The 15,771-nt window shown below is 40.4% G+C and overlaps 2 protein-coding genes across 2 annotated transcripts; both read right to left on the bottom strand. All coding sequences in view use genetic code 11, as the record gives it.

The window, feature by feature from the left end:
* Nucleotides 1–158: 158 nt before the first annotated feature.
* On the bottom strand, nt 159–3,564 carry EGR_02400 (hypothetical protein; the record flags this gene model as incomplete). Its single annotated transcript, XM_024491649.1, has 2 exons — nt 159–3,185; nt 3,310–3,564. The coding sequence occupies 2 exons, from the start codon at nt 3,562–3,564 to the stop codon at nt 159–161; spliced, it is 3,282 nt and encodes a 1,093-aa protein (XP_024353800.1).
* Nucleotides 3,565–3,650: 86 nt separating this feature from the next.
* EGR_02399 (hypothetical protein) lies at nt 3,651–6,640 on the bottom strand (the record flags this gene model as incomplete). Its single annotated transcript, XM_024491648.1, has 2 exons — nt 3,651–3,805; nt 6,481–6,640. The coding sequence occupies 2 exons, from the start codon at nt 6,638–6,640 to the stop codon at nt 3,651–3,653; spliced, it is 315 nt and encodes a 104-aa protein (XP_024353799.1).
* Between the last annotated feature and the right edge of the window lie 9,131 nt (nt 6,641–15,771).

Here is a 15,771-nt window from a genome sequence, read left to right as displayed (position 1 = left end):
ATCACTTTAACAAAATACTTGTGTAATCGGGGTATTAAAACACAGAATAGATACCAAAAAAAGTTCCAAAGTATATGTCTTTGTTATGTATACTGATGGCTAGTAAATATCGCAGAAAGTACACGGAAAAAAACGCGTTTTAACAAAATATGTCAGCGTCAAGGAAAGTCCAGAGCCAATTTCTTAACTGCATCATCGATATCGTTTGGATCCCACATTCCTCTATTAAAATCCGAACATCGACCTTGAGGAGTTTTATTCACATAAAAACCATCATTGAAAGTCCTACCACGTCGAGGAACACCATTGAAGGGCCCAAACTGTTTGCCTCGTCCCATGTGTGATTTGTTCCAATTGTTTCTGGGACTAGTGACAGGATATCTGGGATTAAAAGGTACACACGGCCCCGAGGGACCACTTTTAAGATTGCTCCCTCTAAACCGGGATATGCGCTCACCACTCATTTGACTTTGATCCTTCCAATCTCCTTCGGAATTAACTCTGGTCAATGTTTTTGTAGCACCGGTGTTGCCGGAGGATGAAGTAGGAGGCACTTCTCCGATCATGCTGAAATTGTCATTCCATTTCAAGAAAGTGTCCCGACTGTTTTCATTTGTGAATTCATTGCCAGATTCTGAGATCGTTGGTTGGAAACGCTTACCGCTGAATGTTCTAAGACCATGCTCAGAGGCAGGCAAGGTGACCGACTCCCTTCGTCCGCTATAAGAATAATGAGGTGCTCGACCAAAACCCTGTCTTCCACGACATTCTGAAGCAGCACGTCGACAGCTTGGATTTAAATCCGATAAAAAAGGGTTCTTTGATTTAGCGATCTTAGGAGACGAAAGGCGTTGATTGAAGTCAGGTGTAAGGACGTAATTCGGCAGAAAAGGATTGGTCGAACGTCCTTCACACTCACTTTCATTACCGAACCCAGGCCCCCTTGGACGAAATGGACGACCGGGTCCCGCCCTTGAATGAAAACCGGAATTCTTCCCCCATTTCTTATACGAATTATTAACAGTTTCTTGCATAAAGTGCGTTTTTTCTTCATTTAGGAGCACCTTCTCATGAGTAGTCACGCCATTTATAGTTGTATCCTTGTCGCTAGGTTCACGAGAATCCATACTGCGAGTAAATGTCTTGTCATTTGCTCTACTTTGGGCCATTCGTTGCGCTGAGGAACGAGTTACATATGTACCACCTCGACCACTTCGCAAGTCAGGTCCACGATAAAATGAACGAACCTGCTGTGAGGGCGATAGCCCATTTTTATCTTGATGATCTCCTCTAATGGAAGATCGGTTCCCCGACGTAGGAAAGGGAAGAAGTTCGCAATGTGACAAAAACTCGACTGGTCGCACAATCCACATTTCGCACAAGGTTCTGGCCAGATAAATCATACTTTCAGTGGCCTCCCGCACATGTTCAGCGTTCTGGATGGGAGACAAAAGTCGTTCTAGCCAAATACTAAGTGACTCACGGTCTTGCGAGACCTTAAGAGTGACAGCCAAGTTGTGAATAAGACGAGAACTAGGAAAGATGCGTCCTCCCCGTGGGAAAAGTAAAATTTCGGGATTTTCATTGTTGACGTCTTCACAAACGCCAATGGCATTGGCAAGTCGCAGAAGGGAGAGCATTGAAATATGGAGCAGCTGAATTTCGATAATTTCATGGACAACATCCACGTTGTAATCGCAAGCCATATCATCGGCCAAGTCATTAAGAAGCCTAAAGTCCAGACTACCATTGGAGGCCTCCACTGCGCAAACAATTAAAGCGACTGCCAAAGCGGTTGTTTGATCCAGAATGTTGAATTTTGCATCGGGATGAGTATTGATATGCCATAATGTCAAAGTTAACGCCAGAATCTCAATCCAGTTACTCACAGATTTCATTTGGTAACCAATATTTTTGTAAATAAATGAGCCACACGCTTTTGCTGAATCTTCAGAGGTCGGAAGAGGAGAAGGCTTTAGCCTGATTGTGTGTTGACGATAATGTGAAGTATCTTTAGATCGCGAAAATTCAACGATTGTGGGCTCTGTGCACCCACTCAGATGCGCAATTTCAGCATCATAGCGTCGAATAAAATCTAGTGCCAAGCAGTACTGGAGATAGCGAATGCCTCTGGAGCATTCTGCGGCGCATTCACGGGTTGGATTTTCTTCTAGGACGGGTAATACCACAGTGCTTGAAAGAAGATGGGTAAAAACGACCGTGGAAAGAAAGCCAGAGCGATACAACTGAAGAAATCTAGGTGGGACCCTGGATAAGAAATTGGCCATTTCACACTCCTGCAGGGTACTTTTAGGCTCATTGACATTGACGTATTGCTCTATATACTTTAAACAAGATGGCTGCCGAGCCAAACAAGTAATTAGATCTGTTGATGTTACTAAATTGCCCTTGCTTGGCTTCACGTTAGGAAGCAGATACCTCGCCAGATCTTCGCCCTGCATCAGGTCGATTTTGAGAGTCAAAGTAATCTCCACGAGTTCCTTAGTAAATGAGAAGACAGCATTCTGTTCTAGTTGTTCAACAGACTCGCAGAAAGCATTTACGGGGGACTCAATTGATTCCAGCCATCTAACGAGTTCCTTCGCACGCTGGACCATAGGTCGAATTGAATCCTTTAGATGCGAATTTTCTCGGTTACTGAGGACATTGTAAAGTCGATGAGGTAGAGGAAAGTAAGAACCGTTTGGCGGTTTAAAGTAGATAGCAAAGAAAGGACGCAAAACGTAGGGTATGCGATGAATACTAGAATTCGATGGAGAAAATGCATGTGCAACGAGACACAGGGAGTGCGGATTCGAAGATTGAGGAACCGGTTGAGAAGAAAGAAATCTTAAAGGAATGTAAATGAAGCACTCGAGGCTATCACTTGGTTCTTCAAACTCAAACAAAAGAAGCTCATTTGAATTAGCTACCAGAGGGCGGCGAAGATGTGCTGCCAGGGCAACACAGGCGGAAACGGCATCGGCGTCGCAAGTGACATGCAAGAAGCCCATAGCATCTAGTTTTTTCACCAAGGTCTCCTTCGCGAAAACAGGAGTATAGAATGAACCGTTGCGATGATCAACTTTCGGGATTTGATTTGATGTGCGACTTTGCTGCAGACCACAGTTTAGGTTGCTGATCCGTTTTTGGAGGCTGCGCATATTTTCTTGCAATCTAGATGACTGAATATAAACGTGAGTTACAAATTACCTATGATCTGTCGTCATGAAACGAATTTCTCATGCAATAAAATGAACAAATTAATTAGGTTGACCCAGTTCACAAGTCACATTTGATATAACGTACCTTCAAAGTTGATGCACCACCGAAGATAAAAATGGGCCGAATATTGCATTGATTAAAACTGTTCAAAACCTTCGCCAAATCTTCTTCCAGAAGTAAATAATCGCCACCATAGTGTAGAGGATGGTCGGACATTCGAATAACATTGCTCAAAAAATCATGAGCATGGACAACAACAGTAGCATTGTAAAGTTGAAGTGTTCGAAAGGCTGGGACTTCTTGTTCAATTAGAGTCCAAATATCACTATTAATTAGCATATCGGCGCCAATCGTGGTTGCCTAATATATTATTCAAAGGATGAGTTCCAATAAGTGCACTGTGAGTCATTCCAAGTAGAATAGGTTCATAAATAAGGTTTTAAAAAATCTATATGTATGTACCAACTCATATAAGAATTTCGAACATCTCCCAAGCAAAGAAATATTGAATCCATTAAGCCATTCAGCCAGAAATGCACGTCAGGTGACAAATCAACATAAGGTAGATAGAAAAAAAAAACTAGAAAATGAAGTATCGCTATAATACTGCATCAAAGCCATACAAACCTAACATCACCGTAATATTTACATGCCCAATTGAAAATCAGTATAATGACATCGTAAACACGTACGGAGTCCTCCGATGAATATGAAAGTCTAACTGCTAGTGACAATCCTGTAGACTATGAAGATCCCGTAGTTGAAACTTTAGAACCGATAATGAGCACACATAAGTAAATCACCGGCTTTCTGAAGTAAAACAACCCCCACCAATCATCAAAGGCAGCTTGCAAGATTAGCATCGCCACAATAAATTAAAACAAATTAATCTTAAATTTAAAGAACAGTCTAGAACGCCTAGGATTCATTCATTTTGTGCATGTTATATGGGAATTCGGGTAGTAAGTCGCTTAAACATCGGTCGAAATACGACTAATTTCATAAAGACACCAGCTGAATTTGACGATAGGAAAACCACCCCCTGGTCGTTAATGCCCCTGGATCCCCCACCGCTCCTCACCCCTCTTCCAGTCGCAAACTTACCAAACTAATGAGGCCCACCACCGCCGCACCTCACGACAGAAAAGCCCACCCCACAAGGACCCAGCACCACAACACGATCGACCGCACCACCGCTGAACCGGCAAGGCCCTCAAACCGCGGGAACCCACCCGTCCAACCGCACACCGAACCGGGAACCCCCTCGGACCCTCCCGAGAACAACACACAAGGAGGAGTGCACCCAACAGGGTATCACTATATTAATGCCAACGTTCCGGAATCTGAGTTGTGAAAGAAGTCCAGGAGACTCGCTGGGACTGAAGGTAACCGAATAACTGACTTTATCTGTGAGACCTACGGTCCCTTGTACTCCGAGAAAGCCATCATCTTCCGCAGTACAAATAATGGTGGAATAAAAATAGAGAAGAAAGCTATGCACATGCCGACACGTTCCTAAAGTTAAAACATATTTGTCCGAAGTACCTTTGTTGTAATTGGTCTTTTAGACCGAATGACGATCGGCCTATAAGCTCTTTTGCATACCAGAACCGGCAGCCTGGCCGCAATCATCACTTCCTTTAAGTCGAATGCCAAACAATGTGGCCCTCTACCAAATAACGTCCCGCGCAGCATTGTCATTATAACTTTGCATAACTAGCAGTTCAAATATTTCAACCTCCTAAAAGGAAATATTTTCTATTAGTATGATTCGATATTGAGCATATTTTGTGGTTGCCAAACGGGGATTTTAGAGGGCAATTTAGACTTTAACCTTAAAATTTTAAAATGTTGCGCAGCATCCTGACAATTCCCTAAGGACGAGAAAAGGAACAATGCTGGGGTAAAATACGTAGTTTTCAACTACAGAACAACTTAAAAGCTACTGCCATGGTCCAATGACTAGGCCACCCGTCGAAGGTATAATACCGGAGCCCAAGAGTTAAATAAAATATAAAAGCAATACAGTTATATTACTACCGTGTTCCTCCACTTCACCTCTAATTTAATACTCTTTGGACGAGAATAATGAGCGGTAGATGTCATCTTTTATTCGAGAAATATGGCAAAAGTTTGCAGGTTATCAAGACCTAAAGGATACCGAAGTTCGTTTCCTCCTCAGGAGTCGCTGGTCCTCATTCAGTCACTTAGTTGGCGCAAATTGGTCACCTGTCACCTCAGTGGTCTATTCGCTCAAACATGTTTGCAATTATAATTGATTGGCACTGTAAAAGACCTTATAGTCAGAAGCTAATTTTTTCATCTAATATTTAGCACTGATTGATCATTCCTGCAAATTGGCTTCTGCATCACTGAATTTCCCGTAATTTTATCAAGGAGAGTGCACTCTTTTGTATCTCACTACTACATGTATACCTATCTTAATTGTGCACATAGTCTTATATTTCGAGTTATGTAAAAACGAAGTTCTTCCTCTCAATATCATTCGTAGCTTCTCGTTTCAAGAAGGTACGAGAATTTAAGATCCATTATGCATGCTATTGTATTATTGGATATAAGCATGTGCACAATTCAATATTCTTACTTCAAAGTGGAACGATCGAAGTTCCACATTGACAATGGGGTGTTTGCGGATTTTTATAATCTGCTACTCGTTGGTCATGGCAGGTGGGGGAAACTGAAAATTTCAAGCGAAACTTCTGATTGGCTTGCGATAACATCGATCGTGAGTCCGTCCTTCTCGCGCGTGTCTGTCTCGTCGCGACTCCTCCTCCTGATTGATTCTTCCAACCGAAACACGCGTTTGCACTAATTTTACGCGGCAAGCGGCGCTACACCTCTCGCCTTCACGATAACCAGGAAATAGAACCGTACTCCTCTTTTCAGTTTTTCAAGTCTTCCGAGTTTCCACATGGGATGCTATATCAAGACGACAGTTAAATCACCAAAAATATCTCACTGTTGCTAAAATATTCAAATGGGAGATATCTAGGCCACCAAGACTTTGCTATAAGATTTTTCTTGCACTTTATTGTCTAACATGAGACATTCTATTAAATTTTAGTGAAATGGAGATATAAACTAAATTGCTGTTTTGACGAAGGTCCCTAATATTTTTAGCATCATACTTCAATATGATGGTGGGTAGGAAATTGAGAACCTCAACATCCCATAAGGCAGACAAATTACTGTGCTCAACTTAGATGAGTTCAGTAGATTCCAAGTTAACACTACCATAATGCACTTTCAAGTGACTTAGATATTGCTTTAACTTTTTATCTAGTAGGTAACCAAAACTGGGGTTTTGAGAGTGAATATAGAATACATTTTCCTTTCTGGCATTAGCAAACTTAAAATTCCATTCTAAAATGCCTTGGATGTATTCATTCCACATTTTACTTGGGGGAGGCCAAACATGAATAAGGTTGGTCGGCAATTGTAGAGTGATATTTTTCTTACTGTTTAACTTTACTTATATGGACCTTCATCAGATACCAATTTTATTAAAAATATTTATTGAGTGTAACAAAGATGGCGTGCTTTTACGGTATTTTGGACAATCTCTCGATGTGATACATTAATTGGTTGGAGTTGCGCCAACATACTTAATGAATTGCTGAAAAAGCACAAACATTATTGCACCTCTTCTATTTTTAAGGATAATCCGATTCATATCCTTCAGAGTGTAGCGAGTTTGGGGCGGGCATGTATTGGGAATTTTACAAAATGAGCAGGTAGAGGCACATCTACAATAGGTTAAGCAGTGTGGACCAGAGGGGAGAAGGAGGTCCGAACAAACCTGCACGTCGTTGGGATGCCTAGGATTTAGTAAAGGGGGATAGGGAGGGAGGTGTTGACGTAGGACAAGACAGGCGAAGCGCTTTTCAGAAGACCCCTGATAGTGAAATGCGCTATCTAACTAAACGCCGAAACATGCCCCTCTGACTCAATGTGGAACTTACCAGGGCGAGATGAAGTTGAAAGGATATAGGTAGGGAGTTTGAGGGGGGGGATGAAAGAGGATGGGAATTTGATCATTGGGTTTCACTTGAGCCGTTTAATTGCGTGTATGCATGTGCCTCTGGAGGGAGGTATCGGATCCTTTGAGGGAATGGGATGAAATTCATGCATGAGAGGCCGACGATTTGGAGAAGCTAAAGATAAAATTAAGGAAATCATTTCACTTTGTGCAAAAATGCTAATAAATGATGCAACCAACAATTGCAGAATTACGCCATCATTAGGAAAGTAGTTTAACTATCAATGTACCTTGACAACTTCTGCACCTTCGTAAAAATTATAAGCCCAATGTTTGTCGGTTTAGAAGCCTTAGTAATTGGCCGTTTGGCTGGATTTCACTTGAATTACAACGTTTCCGCGGAAGAATTTAAAAAAGCATTTTTTTCGCGTTAGCTGCATAAGTGTAGCGCTTAAAGTGAAATTATTTGAAAAAGTCATTAATACTACTTGGAGACTTGCAGATGTGAATATCGTCATATATAATCGATGCTACGAAGTAGTCTGGAGTAAATCACACTATATCAAAGTATTTTATGCATTAAATGAATCGTTGCTCATCCTTGAACTTGATATGCATGACTCAGGCTAATATGCTTGATTCTCCTCAGCTTCTTTGATTACCCCATGCAGTTTTCCGACTCCAAAAAACTTAGCTTCCCAGGAGTTCATATTTCCATGAAGTTTCTCATGCCTGGTGTTTAGATGGGCCTCCTTTGATAAGCTAGTTCTCTTATACTGAAAGTTTGAATAGCCTTTTTGAAGGAGTTGTATGATTATTGGGGTTGCGATCAGTAGCACTGCCAGTGGTTACCAAATGTGAGGATGCCACTTAGTTGCACGATTAAGTGAATGTGGGCTGAAGGGTATTGGAACAAATTGAAGGTGGTTTCTGAGTGTATACATGGGACTTGCTCAAGCAATTCAACCTGGCCTTGCTCATTGGAATTCTTTATATGAGCAAAGTAGTGGGTAGTTTAAGCAAGCCACTTTTAGGGGCAGTTCTATGAATTAAACTAATTTGGCAATGGAAAAAGTGAGGAATTCCTGACGTTATTTACACAACAGGAATTTGATTATTATATGCAGAAGGAATTAACAGTTTTTGATGTATAAATATGTTCGCACCCAAATCACTGAGCGGACGAATCAGTTCTGTAAAATGGTATGTGGTCATTGGACTAATGATGTAATTGATTAGGCTTAACAAAAAATAGGTATTTAATCTTTGATAAGTGCTTGGTTTAACTATTCGTTTTGGTTACGTGGACACTTAGGTCGTCGTCCTTGTAGCCTTCCAGCTCTTTTGCACGCCACTAAAACATATTCTGTCCTAGTGTTGTCTTTATTTGTCTTCAGGAAAGAAGTAAGGCGCCACATTGGTGGCAGCAAAAAGCGAACTTGACCCTAAGAAATAACTATCCTGGTTTATACTGTCGAGTGATAATCCTTAGCGTAATTGAAGAATGGCATATGCTGCGGGTGGGGGCATCTGCGGCGATCCCTAACAGAAGGGTTGCAATGGCGTCCCATCTTCTGCAGGAATGGTGCTAACACCTGAAGCGGCACTAGTCACAAACCATTTGGAAACATTCGTAGCGGAGCTGTCTGCAGTGCCTAGAGGAAGATGCTAACTATGAAAACTCGCAATGCCTCTTCCAATTCTCTACGAGCTAGATAGAACCCAGTTAGATATGGCCGGGCAACGCTGACGTGAGGGCAAAGTGGGAAGGAGGAAGAGATGCGAAACCTTATTCCCACAAAACTATTTTAAGCCCCGTCTTTTATTAAACAACTCTCCTTTTGGGTCAGTGTTTCTACTGCTAGCGATGGACACACGTGATGGCTAACGCATTCCTCTGCCCCCGACTCCAGCTCACAAACAGTAAGAAACTTCAGATTTAATAGGATCGCCAAGGGGGATCAGTGACGTTGAGGTCAAGCGTCTCCTCCATAGCACGCAAATTCAATGACCGACCGATGTAGTGATGGCTGACGCGGGAGGTTAACTAAGGGGGAGCGCCGGGAAAGACGCTCTTCGTTTAGGTGTTGCGGGCAATGGAGGCTCTGCCCCTGTCAGGCTTTAGGGCCATGCTAGCAGCCCCTAGCCCATCTGTACGTTGACAACACATTTTCTGCCCCAGCATTGTCATCTTTTGCCTTCAGAGAAGTCACGAGGCTGTACAATATCAGATTGAAAGTTCAGAAAATACTAGCATACACAAGGTAATAAATTAATAACATATATCTTGGTTTGCAGTCCTTCGTGCTTTCGATAAAGGCAACCTCAAAATTTGTAATTGCGAATGCTAGAAAAATTGTTAAAAAGTCAGCGTCTCAAAGTCGTAATATCTATTTTACAAAAATCGTTGCTGTTTAAACTGAGATGCGAAAAACAAAGGTAAATGGGTACTTGGACCCAACATTTGTGCCTTTTTTATGTAGGTGTTCAATCAATGAAAGTCTTCTATTTACACATTGAATAGAAGCACATTTATTTCGCCTTCCCTTGATTATGTGGTACCGTTTATTTGCCAACCAAGCAGCCTTTTCGTAGTTCACTCAAGTTTTCATCTAGTCTGTGGATGCACCAACCACTAGAGTGCTTGAATTATTTGGATCCCTTTCTTCCGTTATTAAAATGAACTGCATATTTTACAGTGTGGTTGCGATTTGACGGAAGTAGACCAATCTGAGGTCTCCATTCAATCTTCTCAGAGTTGACTTTTTACGCCTGAAAATTAGGTGATATATCTTAGCAGTCTGCCGTCTGAATTGAACTTGGCAATTTTTAAGTTAACTGACACTTTTTACATGAATAGGAAACTTAAACGACTTTAGGCCCACCAAAACCTTAAATAAAAAGCACATTTTTCCAGTTCTGAGAATTTTTAGTTCTCCAAAATAAAGATAATCATTCATGCCCAGTAAATAACACGTTAGTACGGATTTTATAAAAGATGATTAAGAAAAATGAGCGCATATTTGAACTACTCAAATGGGAAGAAAGTGTGTACGTCCGTTAAAATTATCCACAGGCTTCCTAACTGCTTAATATATGATAAGTTATAAACTGTAGTTAGTAAATTACTTAGAGTTCATAGCGGAGAGAGTATCAGTAATCATAAAATAGGCGCAAGCCACACACTATTGACGAGTGTCCGTAAAGTGGTATTTCCGAAAGTTAGTACTGTTTGAACAAATGTGTTTGATGCATTAATCGTACCTCATTTTCAAATTTCTTTTACCAGAATCAAGGCGGACTTGGCTAGGCTCATGTGGCTTCTGTCCTTCTTGGTGGATCACGACTATTAGTATAAGATTCTCGAGCAATGCCAGGGATAAGGGCGAATGCACTTACATGAAATGTTTTAGAAGTTTTCAAATTTGAGCTACCGGCCAGCCAGTAGAATGGGACTAGTTGTGGAGGAGAATGCGGGTAGTGAATGTGGCGACGGCGATGGATGAGTCTTTACGGCCAAATGTCAAGTATACACTCGAGAACGCTGACCATCTTGCTGGGTTGCAGGAGGCCGGAGTCCATGTCGCGGGCCGCCGTGGGCGAAGGATGAAGGAGACACGGGGCCAGACAGACGGCCAAGTTGTGAGAATTCATTTTGTTCACCACTGACCTACTTGTTATCCGCTTAAGGTGGTCCAACAGGTAAAGGAGGACTTCCTTTTATTTGAAAAAATAACATAGTCAAGTCCTTGGGTGGCAAATATGTAGGTTTATTCTACGGTATTTTACGCAATTTTTCCTCAAGGAGAGTTATTGAAAGCCGTGGCGAACCACACACTGTTCATCTTGTAGAAATACGCCTCGCAGAGGGTAGGGAGGGTAACTAATCCCTAAAACCGATGCTGCCGTATAAAGTAAGCAAATATTGGTACGAGATACTACCATTTGAAGGAAGCGACTCTACACGTCAAAGAAACCTATGGATTTTCTACCAGCAGAGTGGCTATGCAAATACTACTAGTTGGAATAGGTTTGAAGTACAACAAAGACACATGACTTCTTAAAAGAGAATTATGGCTGCAAATCGTACAAACATTTCCTGACTTCAGGTCTTAAAATATCTCATTACTCTAGACCAAACAAAACATTAAAATAAAAACTGCGAATATGTCACTCTTACTGAGAAAATGAAGTATTGTACAAACTTTTGTTCAAGTTGTTGAACTTGATAGATCAATGCCGTAGTGAAGTTTAAGGTAAGAAGCCATTTATCAGCGAGCTGGAAACACTCAACACTTTGTCTCTGGGCAATAGCATTCTGAGGGCGTTACGGGAAGTTGTGCAACAGTGCGGAGTCCACATTTCAGGATTAAAATCAGGTTAATGAATGCCATTTCCGTGCATTAATTAACAAAAATTTAGAAACATGGAACTGTTTTTAAAACTGAAAATACGTTTAATGATTAACAAGCTAAATGTTTTATTCTGATTATGTTTTTGGCCGTTATGAGCCCCCCTCAAGTTGAATGCATAACTACTGCAAAATGGGAGGAGTCAGAAACCTCAAATATCTGCCTATTTATAACTTTAGGGTCTAGATGATGTAAACATGTCTAGTGTACTTCATTAAGTCGAAGTCTCCTCTACAGATTTTAACGACGGCACTCATTTAACCTAAACGACTACGAAGAGCTATTGCCTAACAACAAGACTGTTCCTATACAGCATAAGTATCACCTCCAAATGAGCTGAGTTGAGGCGATAAAATTTTAGTGGGTGGTCATTTTCTCAAAAAAAAAAACATTTTAGTCTAGTATCTAGGCAAATTTTAAAAGAAGAAAGTCCAAGTAATGCGTAATAGTAATAATAATACTGATGGAATTTCGAGCTGCAAGAATGCATGTTCTGATGCTGAACTTCAAAACCCTTTACTAGAAAGACAAATATTTAACGTTTCATAGACGGGAAAGCCGCATCGTTTCACTTCCACCTCGTCGTAGATCAATTGCTTGGCTGTTACAAGGATAAAATATGCATGTGTATAGATACTGCAAAGTGATGGAGTGCAGTTATGCTGATAGACATTATAGCAGTCATGATCAAATTCAGTGCGCTGTCATTATTTGTACATAAACCTCCTGAAAGCCTGCACTTCTGTGATAAGCCATTACCTCTTGATGTAGGATGTACACCAACAAAAAAAGCACACTTATCGGGTACGAAGTATTTTTTTACAGAAACAATGTTGCCTCCGAAGTTAATCTTTGGCAACCTTCTCGAATCGACTTTACACAATAAAACATAAAAGAAAAAAAGGAAATGTCACGTAGCGTTTATGGTTATGCCTAGGTACAATGTTATCCCATTCCTCAACCATTCGAAAGTTATTTTAGAAATGAGACGTTCACATTTGTCAATACCTTTACCGTCATATTCCTTTTAATTAAAATCTTACGTTTTTGCACCATGACATGGTCATACTTCCACTCATTGCATGGGGAAGAAAAAGCTGAACTTCTCCCCAAATTATCCTGAATAATTTCTTTATTTCCTTGAATTTGCTGGTCTTCTGAAATGCGACCAAATAAGGCCCCGTATAAGCCGAATAAAGGCACGTTATTCTTCTACGGTAAAAAGTGGGAATGGAAAAATGGCAATAACGATAACACGCAAATTACGACTCTGCGGATAGCGCAACGATATGCTCCGGCCATCCCAAAAGTACACCACTTCAAGAATCCGAGTTTTCAGAATTTGTTTAGTACTGGACCATAAACACTAGCTTATACTACCATAACCAGCAAATCTGATTATACACGTATCAAAAATTTAGCTTTACATTTCAGTGAATAATTGGTAGAGCGAGATATTCAGGACAGTCACAGAGGAATCATATTCCCGTGGTGAGTTATTAGGTTGCATTATTCAATGCACAGACCACTAATTTAGGATAAAGTACATCTCCAACAACTCCAACTACTACGACAGTGCATTCACTAAGGATGTGGTGTAACCTTTATTCGAGGGTTTGAACATGCATATGTGATTCGTAAACGTAATTTAACCTCACAATATTTTACAGATTGTCTTCACAGGAAAGGAAAGTTGTTAAATGATTTGAGAAAATACAGAATTTTATGAAACACTGGTAATTAGATAATGGACAAATGTGATAAAATGTAAGTTTCCGTAAGAAGTGCTCTGCCTTACTTGGTTAGAAGTTGGAAGACAGTCCAAAATGTTTAATATGAGCTTGGTGCCCATGTGAGAGTCGCCGGGACTTGCGACTTGGGTTGCCTCGTAGACCATTGGGTAGAGAGCATTAGTAAAGAGGGGCTCAGGCAGCTCTCGGAAGAAGTCTTTCATTGTAGCTATCAAAAGTAAATAGGATTACTTAAGTCATTGAAACGCACTAGTTTGTTAGAATGAAGGCATCGATGTGCTATGGATTTTAAATATGCCATCATAACTACTAGCAAATAAAATAGTGGCCTGACAACAACTTTGGATTCCAGGGCAGCAATCGACACTACTATCTCGAATGCACACTGTATGGTTATATGAGCAACACCCTTCATTTATTAAACTTGGAAATGAAGTGTTTGACCGCAAATCAACGACAATGATCTGATAGGACAACTCCTGCAAAGTAGTGCGACTTGTGAACTACAACCCATTGATGTGAGTGGTAATGAATATAACACATTTCTGAATCAAGCTAAAGTTATTACAAAATCGGGTTTAGTGGCAGAAATTGCGGTTCTCAGTGTAAAATATGTATTTTTTTTCCGAGCCTATTTGTGTGGAAGACGTTGTTTTCTAGTTCCGGCAACATTTTTTCCGTTCCCGCCTAGACTACTACTTCATAAAGGAGTTATATTATTTGTAAAATGCTCATCGATTATAAACTTATGCAGAACTGGTCAGCGAGAATAAAAGGTAACGTTCGGAGAGGCTACAATTAGCTGCCTTTTGGAAAGGCTAACGGCACTTATTTGAAAAAGGTGCTTCAAAACGCGTAAAGGTGGGTGTGGGCAAATTTATACTGAAAGTGAAAGATGAATTTTGACTAATGCACAAACGTCTTGATAGAGCACAAAAATATTTGGCGCTAAAACTAAAACAAATCAGAAGGAAACGTAAAAGCCCCTTAATTATGTTTGTCTGCATTCACCATGGTACACCTTCTAAGTCGTAAAAATAAGGTCTTTTGGAAGGTCTGAGTCTCCCCCCCCCCTCACATCATAAAAAGAAACGGAATTGCACTTTCACGTTTAACGGCTACCTTAGAATCGAAACGACAAATGTGCTTTTGCGTTAACAACTTGGGTGCGATTCTTCGAAATTGTCAGAAGCTAAGATTTAAGTTAAATCTGAAAAGTAATTACATAGTAAGCATCAAATAAGGTGCTTGAGAACATAGTTTTATGCTATGTTTAATCAAGAAGAATTACTAAATACTGTTTTCACAATAACTCCGTTGGGTATTGCCACTCCCTTTAAGGAGAGAAGAAATTGTAAGCCACCAACCAGAGCGTGGCAGTAAACATCAATGGACGGTGTGCTTTCAATCAGGTCAAACCAATCGCCTAGATGCTCCAGTTCCGAAGTTCGCTGTCAAATGGTATTACATACGGTGAAATGATGGGAAGAGCATAGGCATTATTAAATCTAATCTGCGTGGGCATTTATTGTACCGGTGGTAAATGGAGCGCTCGGGCTTCGAGCAAATCGCAACGGAGGTTATCATTAAGTCGTTCACTCCGGTATTTAAGTAACAAGAGTTGCTTAACATTTCCTCCATCAAAAACCCTAGTCGCTTAAGTGGAACTCTTGGGTTGCATTTTTATGTAGACATATTTTATTTACGCTACTTTTCCACGTGCACTATAATCATTATGAGGCGGTATGAATATTATTAATGGTAGAATATACTGCTAGCTGTGAAGACGAAACAGGGAAGTAAATAAAGCATCTTAACGTCTCAAAAATTTTTACTTAATTTTGGAACCATTTACCTTTATGCATATACACTCCGCCCTCTATATTTATGAAGATAATTTAAAAATTCATCAATGTCATAAAGCCGACAATAAAAAATCATTTTGCAAATATAAGTTGGGAAGATAAAAAAACTTACTCGAAATAAGAGAAGGGTGTCGTACCAAGCCTCATATAAGGATGAGGCTATGAAGTGGAATTATTTCATGAATTTCAAAATCTTCGAAATGAGTGTTAACTTTGTGCACACCGGGACGATGTGCCTGTTCGTTCAACAAACAGCTAATGTTCCGACTTATCATATGTAAAATCGACAGGGAAATCTTGCCGTAAGATAACATAGGAGCAACGTTTTGTTTTGTACTTAGTAAAAACCTGAAGTGCTCAGGATGCGAAAGGAATACTTTATAAAGGAAAATGACATTGAAATTTATTTACGAGTTTTAAGTACTTCAACGTCAAACATTGAAAAGTCGTGGACAAAATAAAAAAAATTGTTGCATTACCAGATGCGTTATTCAGACTAATCGTTTTGTCTGTCCTAC

This window comes from Echinococcus granulosus (assembly GCF_000524195.1).
Source record: "Echinococcus granulosus chromosome Unknown EG_S00011, whole genome shotgun sequence".
Classification (NCBI taxonomy): Eukaryota; Metazoa; Platyhelminthes; class Cestoda; order Cyclophyllidea; family Taeniidae; genus Echinococcus; species Echinococcus granulosus.
This window is presented reverse-complemented; position numbering and strand designations above follow the sequence as displayed.